Source organism: Podarcis cretensis (genome assembly GCF_951804945.1).
Source record: "Podarcis cretensis genome assembly, chromosome: 17".
In the NCBI taxonomy this organism is placed as follows: domain Eukaryota; kingdom Metazoa; phylum Chordata; class Lepidosauria; order Squamata; family Lacertidae; genus Podarcis; species Podarcis cretensis.
In genome coordinates, this window is record NC_137187.1 from 12,983,722 (window position 1) to 13,000,883 (window position 17,162).

Consider the following 17,162-nt stretch of genomic DNA (forward strand, 5'->3'; position numbering starts at 1 on the left):
CCACAAAGCTGCTTCATGCGTGCACACATGCACCGAAACAGTGACAATTTAAACATGTAAACCCAGTAAGTGTATACACCGTACATGTAAAGCACATGACACCCTCCCCACGGAACCCTAGGAAGTATAGTTTGTTAAGGCAGCTGGGACCTGTCACTCTGTGAAGGGTAAATGACAGTTTTCAGGATTCTTGTGAGGGGGGAGAGGAGGCAATGTGCTTTAAATGCATGGTGTGCATTCATTTTAAACCTCTCCGAAGGTGCAAACTCTCTGCTCTTTGAGTCTGGAATAAACTTAAAGCTTTCTTGGCAATAATTGTGACGAGAACACCCCTGTTCCTCCCCCCGCCCCACAAAAGGATAGCCGATCTGTTACAGCTTTAATACCACGATTGCTCTCCGTTGACTTAAAATAACCACGGTCCTTGCCCACTGTGTTTTTAGCTTTAAAACCACGATCGCTGCCTTTCGAATTAAAAATGAGCAACTTGACTTCCCTACCCCCCCCCCTTAAAAATCACTGGGTTCTGACGAGCTGTGCCTCTGCGTCCACCCACCCCGGTTTCCCTCTCGCTCCCCTGCTCCTTTCCCAACCTGTCCGCCATAGGAGAGACGCAAAGGTGACGACGCAACCGAAGGGTATAGGGAAATGATATTCCTATGAATAACACAGGAAAAAGGAGTGCAAGGCGCTTTCCCAAGGTCACGCAGGCATCATATCAGGAGATTAAAGCAGCAGCAATAGCAACAACAACAACAACCGTTGTTGTCCCGAGCCAGCGCGCTGCTAAGCACTTCGCTCCACTCTTTCCCCCTCCTGCAAAAAGGAAACAGAAAAAAGCAGGAGGTGCGTCAAGCGAAACAGAAGAAAAGGAGAGAGAAAAAGGGAAAGCAAGCAATAATGATACGCCGGAAGTGAGCCGGGCACGTTTAGCGGACGGGACACCCCCGCCGCGCTCGCCGCCCGCCCGCTCTTCATAACGTTCCATTGCGGCGCTATAGTATAGCCCTTCCCGTTGCCCGCAGTAAGCGCTCTTGTGCCTCTTCGCAATTGGGCTCGGCTCTCCCCCGCATCCCCGGGGCGGAGAGTTCCGGGGCTGTTTCTAGGTCGCGGGGCTGCTGCCTGGTTGGTTGGTTTGGTTGGCTGGCGAAGGCGGCCGCCTGCTGTTGTGTTGCTGCTGCTGCTGCTGCTGCTGCTTCTCCTCCCTCCTCCCTCCTCGCCCGCGCCAAGCCCCGCCCCCAGGAGCGCCGCGCGACGCTGCCGCCGGGATGCGGGAGGAGGAGGAGGAGGAGGAGAAGGAGGAAGAGGAGGAGGGATGCTGAGGAGCTAAGGAGCCGCCTCGGCGAAGGGATCCTCCGGGGCGCCGCTGCGGACAAGCGGGCGGGCGAGCCCTCGGGGCGGCGGCAGGCGGCGGAGGAGCCAGCAGCCCAGCTCTCCCCCCCCCCCCCCCGCTTCTCTCCCGCTCCCTCCTCCGCCCTTTCCCCGCCGCCTTGCCGCCGCCGTCGCCGTCGCCCTGGGGCCGGGCGGGCGGCCGGGGAATCGCGGCGCTTGGATGCCGGGAGCCCGCGGCAGAGACCCAGCCCCGAGCCCGCCATGGGCTGCTGCGGGAGCGCCGCCTCTCAGGTGAGTCAGGAGGGGAGGCGAGGGCAGGAACCCCCCCCCCCCCGTCCTTAACAGCACCCCAAATAGAAGCTCCTCCACCTTTTATTTTATTTTATTCCAGGTTCTTAGTCTTGCCCTGCCCGCGCTTCTCTTCCATCCCCTTCCAATTTGCGTCAATTCTTCACCCCCCCCCCTTTTCCCAGTTTACACCTTGGCATGTTTATATTTATCCAGATTTTTTTTTTTTTTTTTTTTGGTTACATCCTCAACCCCCTCATTTCTCCTCCTTTTCTTCCTGGAGATTCTGGACTAGGTTGGCATAAACTTATGCAACCGAAATGGAATAGGATTTTGGTTTTGGGTTGGTTTTTTTTTCAGGGGGGGGGGAGAAGCCTCCTAAGCCCCATCATCTACTGTCACCCACGCCTGCTCGGAAAGGACTCTCCGGTTGCAACCCTGGTGTGTCATAATCTAGCAGTTGGATTGTCTCTGCCGCTGCTGCCACCCTCCAGTCACGACCATTCTGACCCTGGCATTAATTTATAAATAATATCGGTTGGGGGGGGGCAGCCTTTAAAAGTGCCCGAAGCAAAGGAGAGGCGAAACGGACAGCGCACGTTAAAGGAGAAGGGAACAGAATCAAAAGCAGTCTTGCAAATGCATCCCTCCTGCAGCTGCTTGTTTTCAAGTGTTTCTTTACCAACTGGTAGGAGGAATGAGCATAAGCAATTCCTCCCCCGCTCGAATCGCTAAACGGATGCCTGTCTCACCTCTTGTTTTTGCTGCCTTGGTATCTGCAGTTCTCCTTTCCTTGAGTCCGTATGAACTTTCGTTGACCCATTGCTGCATACGTGGACCCTTTGGATTGTGGTGTGGTGTTTCTTAGGAGCATAGGAAGCTGCCTTATTCACTGAGTCAGACCATTGGTTCATCCGGCAGAGAATTGTCTACACTTGACTGGCAGTGGCTTTGCCAGAGTTCCAGGCAAAGATACTCTCCCAGTCCTACTGGAAGATGCAATGGATAGAATCAGGAGCCTTCTGCATGCAAGGCAGATGCTTTGCCACTGAGCTACATGCCTTCCCCTTTGGCCTGTAGGAACCCTGGTGTTGAAATGTCTCTTTCCAAGTCACCTCTTAGGGAACATTTCATAAGCAGCCTTCCTAAGCTTTAGCCTTCTTGCTAAACTGTGCACAGCCTTGTTGCACACTGCCAGACACACTCAAAAAGTGCCTTTTCTCCTAACCCATCCCCATCTGCTTAATTTAATATCCATAAGGCCAAAGGACCATCTAGTCCAGCATCCTTTTCTCACAGGGGCCAGTGATTGCAACCGTGTGCTTCTCTCTTGTGATCCCAAGCAGCCGGCAGAGGCAACAGCAGAGGCAGAACATAGCTATTGTGGCTGGTAGCCACACTGACAGCTTCATCCTCTGTAAGAGTATGTCCTTTGCCTCACTCTCTGCAGCAGTGCCTGTATATTTTGAAATACTCCACAAAGCTGTATCCTTGCCATTTTTTATCTTTCTTCATCTACTTTGTGCCCCCCACCCCAGTTCCATCCCATCATTATACCACTTGTGCTTGCTTTAACAACCCACATTGCTTATCCATCCTTCATGAGAAGCATGCCTGCATCCTGCTCTTTATTTCATCTAGATCATGGTTAGGCAAACTAAGGCCCGGGGGACAGATTCAGCCCAATTGCCTTCCAATCCGGCCCATGGACGGTCCGGGAATCAGCATGTTTTTACATGAGTAGCATGTGCCCTTTTATTTAAAATGCATCTCTGGGTTATTTGTGGGGCCTGCCTGGTGTTTTTACATGAGTAGAACGTGTGCTTTTATTTAAAATGCATCTCTGGGTTATTTGTGGGGCATAGGAATTCGTTCATTATTCCCTTCCCCAATATAGTCTGGCTCCCCACAAGGTCTCAGGGACAGTGGACCAGCCCCTTGCTGAAAAAGTTTGCTGACCCCTGATCTAGATCCTATCCTTCTTATTCTGTTTTAGCCTTGCAATCTTTTGAGGTAGGCTCCACTGAACTATAATGAATTGTCCAAAGCCAAGCAGAATGCCCCACATCCAGGTACAGCCCTCTAACCACTATACCATATTCCTATAATCCAACAGGACTTTTGTTGTCTACCTTTATTGGCACTCTCTGAGGGAGGCATTCAAGACCTCTTCACATGGACTAATTATCGCTTAAGTTTTAAGACATTTTGATTTTTCTACATGGAACCTTGGTGGTAAAAGGGTGGATTACTTCCACAGCATGTTCAAAACTGGTGCTAGTAATTGTGAGGATAGCATTGTGAGGACAGCATTAGAGAGGTGCCAGTAACTTTACCAGGTGGAATATTCATAAGGATAACAGATGAACTTGTAGATACATTCTCCATTCTTGAAGGATGGGTGTGAAGTCTTCATTGTCTAATGATAGGCAAGGCTAATTTGTTACAGTTCTGTTCAGATTATTTTCTGTCATTTTTGTGCCTGTATGAATAAGAGGCAATTTGTCAGTGTATTGTATTCTATCTCTCCCACTATCCATACTCATCTATTCCTTCTGTAGAATGCCATCTTTCTCTAGGCCCTCTGGAGAGAGACTTCAGTAGCCAATGACGAAACTGACAAGAAGACTGTATAATGGTAGCATCTTTGTGAATAAGCGTGGGAACCTAGGTCTGCTGTTGGAATATATATACTACAAACATAATGTACCTGTTAGAATGCGCAGCACCCAACCTGTGATAAAGCAGCATTGTGATGACTATCATTTTCTGATCCCTGCACTGATCCATTCGATACATATTTAGTCATGCATGTTTTTATGTTCAGAAAAGTTAGAGGTTTGAACCCAAGTGGTTTGGGTTTTCTTGTTCTTTTTTCAGTCCAAGTAACATGCATAGAGGGGCTTCTGGTTTTCTGCCCATTCTCTTTTCCTTCTCTTAGCTTTAGCCAATTTTTATTTGCCATGGTTATATTGTCGTCCTATTAGATTCAAACCACAGTAAATAACTCCACTCACTACTCCAATTTACTGCTTTAAAACCTGCAAGTTGTTGACGGCTGAACAAATTGGACCTAGCCCGTTCTCAGCTTGCTATCATCTTAACCATCATTAGTCTTGGAGGCTGGTATCCAAAACCTTCTTATCCCCTTCCCTTAATGGTTCCCTTCCTTTTCATAATGTCAGTGAGCATATTTTTGCCTTCTCTTATACCATGTAGTGTGATTCACTTCTCTGAACCTTCTAAAACTCTCTGCTTGGTTGGCATCCATTATGCAGTGTGTCTGCTCTGTGATTATGAGACCGTGTGCCCCTGTGATTTGGATTGATCAGCAGATGGCCCTGCATTGTGACAGCAGGCACTGGATCACTCAGTGGCTTTTTGGTTCCATTCAGCTCCATAATTCCATATTTTTGAATCAACAGTGTTGAAAAACAAACATGTATTAGTTGAGTAAGTTTGAACAAATTAACTTTCCTGATAGCGGCTTAATATTAGCAACTCAGGTTGTTCAGTTTGTTCCTTGCTTCTTATTATTACATGTTCTTTACATGATATACACAGTTTTTCAACATTCGGGGTTTTCTTTTTCTGTCTGGCTTTCTCCTCAGGTTGAATCCTCTGTGTGCCTCATGGCCTGCTTGTATCTGTCTCTTCTATCAAATTGCTAGATTACCCCCTTTTCTAATTTTGACCATTACAATATTCTTGTGCGTTTTGCCTCTACTGCTTTGTGGAAGTAGTATTTCCAATTATGCTTGTTTGCAGATGATTGTTCTCAATGATTGTTCTGCTCATAACCTTGTTATTCAAGTCTTTCTTCTTGTCTCAAAGGCTCTTCCTTTTCTTTATGTTCTTCTCCTTTGCCTTCCCATAATAGTAGTTAAAAACAACAGCCTACACTCAAATTTATTTCCTTACTCTGAATTTATTGATCTTTGCTCAACTACCCTTTAAAAACATAAACTATGGTTGAATTTAATCTGCTGTAGGAGAAGGCAAGAAACCTTGTCATTAATATTTGCTTACCCATCTAATTTTCCTTATTCTTTCATGTAAAGCTTTTTCTGCCGTACTTTGTTCTGCTTTGTTATCCTTGCAGTACAAGTATTTTTTTTGGCTTTCTTACGATATAATAACATACTTGGTTTTTCCTGCTGTCTTAGATCATGTTTGCTAATGTTTTTCAGGCAGCTTAATTTGGGAATCCTCTTCCATGGATCCAAACCACTGATTTGCTCCACTAGCAAGGGTTTGAACGTGGTGGAAGTATCCCTTTGTAGGCAGGGAGGTATCACAGTCAGTAGTCAGCATAATCTCCCAAAATGGGGCAGTTTGGGGTGAGGAAGGGGTAGAACCTGGCCAGCCAACAATCTGACGAGTCTTAAGCCAGTCCAGCTACTACAGTCCAGTGTGGTGTAGTGGTTAAGAGCGGTAGTCTCGTAATCTGGGGAACTGGGTTCGCGTCTCCGCTCCTCCACATGCAGCTGCTGGGTGACCTTGGGCCAGTCACACTTCTCTGAAGTCTCTCAGCCCCACTCACCTCACAGAGTGTTTGTTGTGGGGAAGGAAGGGAAAGGAGAATGGAAGCCGCTTTGAGATTCCTTAAAGGGAGTGAAAGGCGGGATATCAAATCCAAACTCTTCTTCTTATCTGATCCAGATCTGTCTTCTGTGCCATTCTGGAGCTGGTTCCTCTCCCTCACCTTCCATCCTTGGCATCATGAGCAGCAGATCGCCACATTGGAAGTGGCTCCAGGGCTCCATTCAGACCCGCCATTTCCCAGGCAGGAGCTGGGATTGTTCCCTTAATCTTTTCCATTGAAATTCTTGTATGAAATCTCCATTTTGCTCAAGTTTGCTTGCTGTCGTCCTGACCTTTTTCTGGTCTGCAAGGCACTTTCTACAAGGAGTTGGCCGTGTCATCCAGCCTTGTAGGATCCTTGTAATCTCTTTCCCAACAGGCACCCCTGTTGCAATGAATTATTGCGCAACCTTAAAGACCCAACAAATATATTATGGCATAAGCTTTGGTGGGCAAGAGGCCACTTCATCAGATGCATGAAGTGACCATACACTTCATCAGATCCTGAGTTACAGGTAATATACCGTATTTTTCGCTCCATAAGACGCACCAGACCATAAGACGCCCCTAGTTTTTGGAGGAGGAAAACAAGAAAAAAAAATATCTGAATCTCAGAAGCCAGAACAGCAAGAGGGATCGCTACGCAGTGAAAGCAGCAATCCCTCTTGCTGTTCTGGCTTCTGGGTTAGCTGCGCAGCCTGCATTTGCTCCATAAGACGCACACACATTTCCCCTTACTTTTTAGGAGGGAAAAAGTGAGTCTTATAGAGCAAAAAATACGGTAAGTGCGTGGCATTGTCACCTTTTGTGGTGGTGGTCATTCTGTGATTCTATGAAAACAGTTGTTGATAACATACACCCTGTGGCAATTCTGCAGCAGACCCAGATGCCAACTCTACCCCTAGGTTTACTCTGGCAACTTTATTACAGGCCTTAAAAATGTCATCCACAAAGGGCTGCCAGCAATGCTTTGCACATTCTACATAGCACAAACAGGCCACAAATGGGCACAGATCTGGTGTGACAGTATTATAAAAACCAGCAGAAGGACATTTCATCCTCCCAGGATACTTTGTAAATGACCTTAAAATGGCCACACTTGAAAAAATAGGAACTTCAAAGGGAGGCTGCGCTGTGCAAGTGTTGAATTGCTATATGGCAAGAAGTCCAGGGCTGTCAGCTGAGGACTGAATGGAGACAAAGGATTTTTATAACATATGTTAAGTGTCCAGGATGTATCAATAACTCTTTGTGAATTATCACAGTTAATTATCCTAGCCTGGGAGAAAAGCAGGGTATAAATACATTTTAAAAATAAGTAAAGAAAATAAATTATGTAATTATGTGTACTTTTCTGCATTTCGTTTTTCTCTGACCTCTGTTTATAATCTTTCCTGCAAACTATGCATATATATTCTGGTAGCTCAGGATACATTTCAATGTACTACACGAAAAGCTTATGCTGTATTATAAATACATTAAATCTTTGAGGTGCTGCAAGATGCTTTGTTTGTTAGCCTTGTGCTTTTTAGCCACTGCTTTTTTTAAAAAAACTTATAGGTTCCTTCCAGTGATAGAAACTCAGATATATAAGCTAGGCCCCAAGTGACTCCTTAAATCAGGGTTGCAGTCGCCAAAATGGAATGCCTGGTTGAGATTTTTGGGCCAGGCAGCTCGAAAGTCGTATTTTTCAATATGACTTTTTGGTTCCTGACATTCGTTCTGATTGTGCAGATAAAATATAATGCATAGAATTCTGAAGGATGTGTTTCTTGTGTGTGAAAACAGTCAAGATCCAAGGATCCCCAGGCATGTACCTCCAGATGGTGGAGTCGTCACGCGCCATTCTGGCACCCAAGCATCTTCGCTTCGTCTCAAGTGGCTGATAGCTAGGTGCAAAATGCGCCTGGCAAATTTTGAATGCTGCTTCCTTCTGAAGTTTCAAATATTATTTTCTTCTCCTTACTGATGATTTTCCAGTCATTCCTAGCAATGTGGCTTTTTATTTTATAATGCAGTCTTTCCGCCAGTGGTCTCATTAAATGTGAAATTCACTTCTCCAGTAAAGATGGAGTTCTACCACTGTACTTGCCCTTAGAGCCCCTTCCAAAATGCTTCTGGACTTTGCCTTCGCAACACCACTTCATTGCCTCATCTGTTCTATTTGTCATTTGTTCAGTTTCTGCAGTCTCTGGACAGGAACATGGGGCTTAGGAGTGTGTTTGAAGGAAGAACTCACAGGTCTAGTTGTGGCTGCAGTTGTACTTCGGTGCAGACAATTGCTGTGTGAAGTCTTCATACTGTGAAAGTCAAGGCCGTTCCAAGCAACTCTGCCCTTAGGGAACTATTTGTAAGGGCTGTTCAGGGAGGCTGAATGGTGGTCTCCCAGATACTGGATAAATTAGTCAGTTGGTCCAGCCAGAATAGAGTTAGAATTTTTGTCTAATTACTACCAGCCACTTCTCAGGCAGGACTCACCTGTTGGGCCGCTGCCATTCTCAGTGAAAGCCGTGGTACAAAACGTCAGTTTCTATAGGGCACTTGCAAAGAATCGTTCACCTAACAAAGACTCTGTGTGCATGCTTGGAGATGCTTAGTCCTAATGCTTAGATGTTAGCAACCTTTGTAGGGTTGCCTGTTGAATAGGACTCTTACCATGCCCATTTAATTTGTTTTTGGGATGAGGGGCCTCCAGGTAGTCTATAAAGGTTCTGAGGGCTACTCATCTTCTAAAGAAAGTAGTGGGAGTTTTGTGGTACTGAACTTACCGGGTAATTCTCTGTTTTTTTTCTTCTAATAAATTGATACGTTTCATACTTGATTTATTTTGCCTGATGAAGTGACTGAGATTTTTTTCACTTTAAGATTTTGACTGGGGAAAATGGCATAGAAATGTGGAACTAGTAGTATACCTATAATTTGCCAGTGTCTAGACAGTACAGCAGGTACTGTATTAATCTAAAATTTGAACAAATTATTTATCTACTTAAAAAAAGAGAGTCTAGGTATATCTACATACCGGTAGATATTGAATTGGTATTCTGTTCCAGCATGTTACAAGGCTATTTAGACTACAAGGCTTTGTTCTTAGAGCTTCAATGCCTGAGCTGGTGGTGGAGTTGGCTGATAAGATCTAATCCATCCCCGTCTTCCAGCTGTGTTCCTGGGAATCCTGGAGTTCTTCAGCTTTCCTGAAGGTTAGCTTGCCTGCCTCTACAGATCTTCCCCAGCAATACCTAGCAGCAGGGAATTATTGGGCATGTCTCTGCGTGTTTAGGGCAGTGGTGAGGCTCCGCAGGCCTGGCTGATGTCCCAGATAAACTGGAAATATGCTTTAGAATGCATGTCTGAATTCTCTGCAACCCACAGGGATTTGTAGCCGGACGATCGAAAGGGTTCTTCCCTGAGGGTATAAAGCTTGAAAATCATGGATCTGTTGTTTGACTCTTATAATGAAAGTTGGAATACCTCAAACCTTTCTTGGTGGGAAATTAAGACGCAACAAGAGCACGTGCAGGCAGTACAACTCTACGTAGTGTACATGAGTCTTCTGCTCTAGGTGGTAACAACTGAAATGTGAAACTTAGGGCTAAATAAGTGTGAGGGCAGGGGTGTAGTAAGCGGGGGAAGGGGGGCCGTGGCCCTGGGTGCACAATTTTGAGGGGGCGCGAACCAGGCACCCCCATTCAGGGACCCCCGTTCTGCCCCTCCTGCTGGTGGAGTTGTCTAGTCCTTGAAAAAGACAGTATGGAGAGAGCAAAACCTTCTCCCTTTTCCCTGTTCCTCTTATCTGTGCTCCACTGCTTTAAGTATCTTTCTCCTAGTTTTGCTCATCCTGGAAATGTGGCAGGATGGGAGGAAAGTGCTTTTTAAGTAACCGAGCACAGCATGGTAGGGCAGGGGGCATGTTTTACTTTCTTCCCCCAGCATGTTCCTTACTTCATGTGTGAATAGGCCAGACAACTAGATGGCTGCCCCGTCACATCTAGCTTAGCTCCAAAACTCTCTGCCTTCTTTGTAATGAAACAGTTGTGGCAATAGAAGATAATTGAAGAAGATGTTAATGGCTTAAAGTAGTCTGACAGTTTTTCTTCAGACTGTTAGTACCATGCCAATCACGATGGCTTCAGGGCACTATCTCTGTCCACAGTATGGTACCATCTGCTGATCAACTTCCCTGACGGATATAAATGCCACAGCAACCAGCCGAACCTCTTTCATGTGGTCTGTTCGGGGTGGAGCGTTGAACTTTGAAAATAATTCTCCAACCATCTATTTAATTCTTGAATTAATGTGTGAGCCTTCATAGGATACATAATACACTTTTTAGGAGGAAATGCTCCGAGGGGAAATAGGTAATTGGGTGTCATGCAAGGGGAAATTACCTGTCTTTGGTTTTATCTGATTAAGATATCCTGAAGGTGAAACTGACTGTGAGAGCTTTGCAAATCTCCTTTTTAGTAAGTAAAAATATTAGACATGTGCACCCAAGTGCAAAAAACAACGGGGAGATTGCAACTCTTGGGATTCTTATTGATAAACAGTAATATTAAATTCAGTTATGGGGCACTGAAGAATGCCACGTAGTTGAGCTATAAAATGCGACTGTAAAATATAAGTGACGGCGTGCTTGGAACGCTTAAGAAAATGGACTTACAGTAAACAAAGAAATCTTCCATTATTATGCTGCCAGCAACTGGTTCTGTAAATTAATGCTATTATCATGTGTAAACTGACCCCATAATTGTTGGGGAGTACCTGGAATATGAAGTGGTTCAGTTTTTCTAGCAATTTTTACAAATATTTTGTATGGCTGATGAGGTCCACATCAACCTCATTGGTTGGGGTGGTTAAATAGGTAAGACAGTGTACATTTCCCCATTTGTGAAATGACCCAAGTTTCTGCTGCAAGGACTGGTCAAAGCACAAAATTATCTTATTAAATTAGAAAGCAGGGCTGCCAAAACAATGATCAATCAGGATAAATTGAATGTGCATAGATTTAATCATTCACTTGCGACAATCACAGAGGTATACCTAAAGAAACTGTGAGATGGAAATATTTGAAGGAACATCATACAGTTACAGTCATCAGATCACAAGCAGCTGCAGCCAAACATTCTGTGATAAACCCAGGTTTGTTCCTCCAGATGGAAAATAACTGGTGAAGCCGAATCATTAATAAGTAGGTTTGAAAAGTTATTGAGTGAATAACACAACAGGCTAATCAGTTTTAGATTGCATTAATAGAAGCAACTGGTCTAAGATTTAGGATACACTATTCCTGATTTATATAGCACTGATTCCAAAACTTCACTGGATCAAATGTAAGCATCTTACTTTGTTCTCAAAACTCTAGAAAGATTTGACACTTTAAACATATTTCAGGAAAAGACAGAACAATGGCAGAGAAAGCTGAAGCAACTACCGTAAGTATGTTTAACTGAGAGTAGACGAGATAATAGCTTGCCAGTTCTCAGGTATTGAAAAAAGTGTGTCAGGAGTTTGCACTATCCAGTGATGACAGCAAGAATTGTTCTTCAGGCGGCTTTGTCCTGTCTACCTTGAGTTGTAAGCATTTTGGTCAGGGGCAAGGCTATTTCTCTGCTCTTTAATGAGCATGATGAGCATTAAATAAATAGAATAGTATTCTGCAGCACTATACACATTCCCCCTCAACCTCCCCTTGAATTGCGAAACATTATTTGTCAGATATTATTGTCACTGCTGCTTGAATACTAACAAATTGTAACCTGATAGATTAGGGGGTTAAAAAAAGAATGGAGGGAATCAATGGGACTTTAATCCATAGCTCCACAGTCACTCTGAGAACTGTTTCAGAATAATATATTTTTAAAAAATTAAAAAATTGTCCAGTAGTACCTTAGAGACCAACTAAGTTTGTTCTTGGTATAAGCTTTTGTGTGCAAGCACACTTCTTCAGATACCTGTTTCAGAATAGTTTATCAAGGGAAGAAGACTGAAGTTCTGTGAATGTTGTTAGTTTGCAGCTGTGATGTTTGTGGCCTGGGTATATTGGGTGTTAGGGGAGGGGCAGTACCTCTGGTGGGGGACACATCATGCTCCTTCTGGAGTAGTTTGTCCCCCTTTCGTCCCCACGCTGAACTCAGCTCTCACCTGTGGCTTCTAGCATGCAACAGCAGCCACACCCTGGGAATGGCTTTGACTGGCCAGCTAAACCAGGTGAGGGTAGCTGATGGGTCCTTGGTGAATTAGGGACTTTCCCTGCATATGAAGACCAGCTGCAGCGGATTGAGCACAACTTCCTGAGGGAGACCCTTCCACTGTCAAACAGCTCTTACTGTCAGAAAGCTTTTCCGTATGTCTAGTTGGAAACTCCTTTCCTGCAATTTGAAGCCATTGGTTTGAGTCCTACCTTCCAGAGCAGGAGAAAACAAGCTTGTTCTATCCTCCATTTGACAGCCCTTCAGATATTTGAAGATGGCTATCATATCTCCTTTCACTCGCCTCTTGAGCCATTTATAGTGGTCATGTTATGACCATAAAGCCACAGTCACTTGAAACAGAAAATACAAGAACTACGTGTCTTATTTTAGTCGAAGTTCCATGTAATGCCTAAAACTGTCACCATGACAAACTTCACACTACCAGTCTCAGGTAGCAGAAATAACAAAATGTTCCCTGAATTAAAAGTTCACAGCCTGCTTCTAAAATTGTCAGGTTTTATTCAGCATTCTCTTCCCATTGACAAATCAGTTCAAAGACTGCTGAAATATTACTTTGAAAGGAGCCTGCATTTGATGGCAAGATCATTACTTCTTCTGCAGTATAGAATGGGATCACGAGGTTTCACAAAAATTATGGTGGTTTGTCTCCTGAAATTTTAGCCTTAAAAATCACAAAAGGGTAAGAAATGTCTCCAGATTGACAAAGGACTCATTCAACCTGAGGAAGGGGGGGGGGGGATATCATTTGGTCAGGAATTTTCTTTAAACCCTGGCCCCGAGGGTGAAATTGCACATTTTCTCTGTGTGCTGTTGAACTGAAATGTCACCAGTGTGTGGATGTTACTGTTAAGTAACTTTTTAACAATATTGCTAAAGCCTTTTCAAGTTACCATATTTTTCGGCACATAAGGCGCACCGGCCCATAGGGCGCACCTAGGTTTTTTTTGGGGGGGGGAATAAAGGGGAAAAAATATTTTCCCCCCTAAGCACGGGGCTGGGGCGGGGGAAGCTCGAGCTTCCCTTGACCCCAGCCCCCAGAACAGGCAGCTCTCCACAAGCCATGGAAGAGCTGCGCGAAGCCTGAAGCCTGAGGGGCGCTGAGATCAGTGCGCCCCCAGGCTTCGGGGTGCAGACAGCTCTCCAAAAGCCGTGGCAGCTCTCCCACGGCTTGCGGATAGCTTCCTGAAGCCTGCATTTGCCCCATAGGACGCACACACATTTCCCCTTCATTTTGGGAGGGGAAAAGGTGCGTCCTATAGGGCGAAAAATACAGTAATTTGACGGAGGTTTGCTACAGCCCGCGACTCCTGCTGATCCTTTCCTCCTAACCTCTCCTGTATCCTTGTGCATTTTTCATGACCCAAAGGTTCAACATATACAGAACCTTGGTATGCTACCACCATATTTATCGATCTGTAAGAGCAACTTAGTATCTTTTCATCAAAAAAATATTGATAATGAAGATGCAGTGTCCACAGTTCGTAGTTGGCCTCAGTTGCCAAATGAAAAATTGTGTTTTTCAAATCCCTAGCTTTTTTGTGGAGCTGAGCTGCTTTGGGCAGCCAGGAATCCTGCCAGCTTCTTTCCATGGGAAAGGGAGAAGTGGAGCTTGCCCAGGGGATTGTTGTTCAGCTGAGGCATGCTCAAAAGTATTCTGATAGAATCATAGGTCTGAGGGCCCAACCTGCTACAGTGCAGGAACAGGCAGCTGTCCAATACAGGGAATGAACCTGCAACCTTGGTATGATCAGCACCACACTCTAACCCAGGCATAGGCAACCTCAGCTCTCCAGATGTTTTGGGACTACAACTCCCATCATCCCTAGCTAACAGGACCAGTGGTCAGGGATGATGGGAGTCCCAAAGCATCTGGAGGGCCAAGGTTGCCTATGGCTGCTCTAACCAACTAAGCTATCTAGGCTGATAGGGAGAAGGGATACTAAGCCTCTTTGTGGAAGTGAGTTGATCCTTATGTGAGCAGATGTGTACACTGATTATTCCTCAGCTCTTGAACTGAATGGGGAAGCTTATCTACACTTGGGCTTACTGATCAGAAGGTTGGCGGTTTGAATTCCTGCGACGGGGTGAGCTCCTGTTGCCCTGTTCCAGCTTCTGCCAACCTAGCAGTTAGAAAGCACACCAGTGCAAGTAGATAAATAGGTACTGCTGCGGTGGGAAGGTAAACGGTGTTTCTGTGCGCTCTGGTTTCCGTTATGGCGTTCCATTGTGCCAGAAGCGGTTTAGTCATGCTTACCATATGACCTGGAAAGCTGTCTGTGGACAAACGCCGGCACCCTCGACCTGAAAGCGAGATGAGCGCCGCAACCCCGTAGTCGCCTTTGACTGGACTTAACCATCCAGGCATCCTTTACCTTTACACTTGGGTCATGCTCAAAGCTCTGTTGGATCCAGTTTCTACTTCCTTCCTTGCAAATAAAAGAGATTGTTTTGAATCATCAATAGGGAGATATCTGCTCCTGAATGAATTAAAATTACTTAATACTGGCTTAATTTTTCAGGCTAGAGCTCTTTTACAATGATATAACTGCCCTTCCTCCTGCCAACCTAGCAGTTCGAAAGCATGTCAAAGTGCAAGTAGATAAATAGGTACCGCTCCAGCGGGAAGGTAAACGGTGTTTACGTGCGCTGCTCTGGTTCACCAGAAGCGGCTTAGTCATGCTGGCCACATGACCCGGAAGCTGTACGCCAGCTCCCTTGGCCAATAAAGTGAGATGAGCGCCACAACCCCAGAGTCGGCCACGACTGGACCTAATGGTCAGGGGTCCCTTTAACTGCCCTTCCATCTCTCCCCTGCCCCGCTCTGATTTCTGAAAGTCACAGTGCAGAAGTATGCTGTTATTGTTTCATTAAGGTTACCTGAACTGCACGTTTCCGTGCTTTGAGGATGGCTTGAATGCCATTTCCTTCCAAATTGATAAAGACAGTCATAATTTGTCATGCCTGCAATTGGATGCACTAACCTGGTGAGAACATGATAATGTGATTGACTCAGCCGAGGGGCTGACAAGCAGGTGGTATATCGAGGCACAGGGTGAGCATGACAGTAACGGATGGAAATAGGCAACTCGATTGTAAACACGCTTCCCCAGTCTCATTATCACCATTAATAATACATCCCTTAAGTGCAAGGTCATACTCTCAAAATTCCACTTAAATGATGCCAAGCATTTCCAAAAGTAGTGTACAGAGCAAGGGAACTCTCAGATGTATACGTGTAATGCTCTGTAGTAATAATGCACTCCTTTTAGTGCTTTGAAATATTGGAGGTTGCTTAGCATCTCTGCATGGCATGAATTACATGACAATACAAAGCATGCACAACTTTTCAGATTCGTCACCTAATGATTCCTTGTGCCTCTGAAGCACTGCCTCAGGATAGTACTTATCTTGTTAACTTCAGCTAAAACTCATAAAGAATGAACGTTTCTTTGATCAATAGTGGAGTGATCTAAACAGCTGAAAGTACCGAGGTTTTTTTCTTCTTCTTCCTTGAGAAAACATTTGGAGAAAAACACCCTGGCGTGATTTGCATTGCCCATCAAAGAACAAGACTGTCCTTGATGGAACATATTGGATATTTTACAGCACGCCCCAGAGTTCAGTGAATTTAGGAAGCAACTGCATGCTTCCTTCTGTGTGTCCCGACAAAATAGCCATATATTAAGTTCCTGAGTTTTCTGTGTGAGGAGGAAGTGTGGAGTCATTGGGGAACCATAAAAAACAACCCCCTTTTTAAAAATAGTGGGATGTTGCTGTGAGCCAAGGGAGAAGGCAACTTTCCTGAAGTTCACAAGTCCGGGTTTTTTTTTGTTTTTTTTTAATGACTGCTTGAAGATTCCCATACTGGAGTGAAGCGATAAAGACCAAAGTTTTAAAAGGCATGCAGGAGGTTGTGTTCAAATTGCAGGCAGTGTTCAAATTGCAGGCAGTATGCCACGTACGTAATGTGAGTCTTGCATAAACTCATTGTACGTGGCAGTTGCACTATGAATGCACAGTTGCCAGTTCCCTTTCCCTCAGAGCGAAATTTGGCATGTGAGGGCTCAAACTAGAGAAGAGGGTGTGGCATTTGCCCGTTCGTTTGAAAAATGTCTGTACAGGGAGAGAGAAAGAGTTAATATGTAAACCAATAGGAAAGCCGGAGGCAGAGCCTTCCCGTATATAAAAGGGCTTAGCCCAAGGTTTGAGTTAGTTGTTGGTGGTTAGTTTGTTGGTTTTAGTGGGTGGGTTGGTTGGGAAAGGCAGTTGGAAAAGCAGTTGGCAGGCAGTTGGAAATAGAGAGACAGTGCAGTGGGTTCTTGTGTGAGGGCGTAGAAGAGAGAGAGAGACAGGATAAAACAAGACTAAGAAGGTAAAGAGTAACAACGTTTGGAATGCAGTTAAAGTTTGTTTGTGTCTGAAATAAACTACACTCTTATTTGAGAACCTGACTGAGACTGAAGTGATTTACCAGGGAGGACCTGGTTGGTGGCAGCGGATTAGTGGTGTACGGGTCAGTAGCCCATGAGACGAACGGGGGCTCCATGGGAACGCCACAAGGGGGGAGGGTGCCCCCACCTATTCCACCTTCCCTTTTAGCGTGGGATGATCGGAAGGGATCTTCTAAGTGTGTCTGTCTAAATCTGCTTGGAAGCCTCTCTGCAATAGGGCATTCTGCAATAACAGAATTCCTCATTGCGCAGAGACTTTTGCATGCTTTCCCCTGAAGGAGCTAAGGAGCCCCTTTCA

At 45.1% G+C, this 17,162-nt stretch overlaps 1 protein-coding gene and 1 long non-coding RNA gene across 3 annotated transcripts in view; both read left to right on the forward strand.

The window, feature by feature from the left end:
* Positions 1–17,162, forward strand: part of LOC307206637 — a 160,019-nt gene that overhangs the window by 70,955 nt on the left and 71,902 nt on the right. The window lies entirely within an intron of this gene.
* Positions 1,467–17,162, forward strand: part of SLC44A1 (solute carrier family 44 member 1) — an 83,186-nt gene continuing 67,490 nt past the window's right edge. The window contains exon 1 of one of the 2 annotated variants that reach the window (XM_079959381.1): positions 1,467–1,623. In XM_079959381.1, the coding sequence (XP_079815507.1) occupies positions 1,594–1,623 (30 nt within the window). In that variant the 5' untranslated portion in view covers positions 1,467–1,593. The remainder of the gene's footprint in view (positions 1,624–17,162) is intronic. The other variant, XM_079959382.1, reaches the window with a different exon arrangement.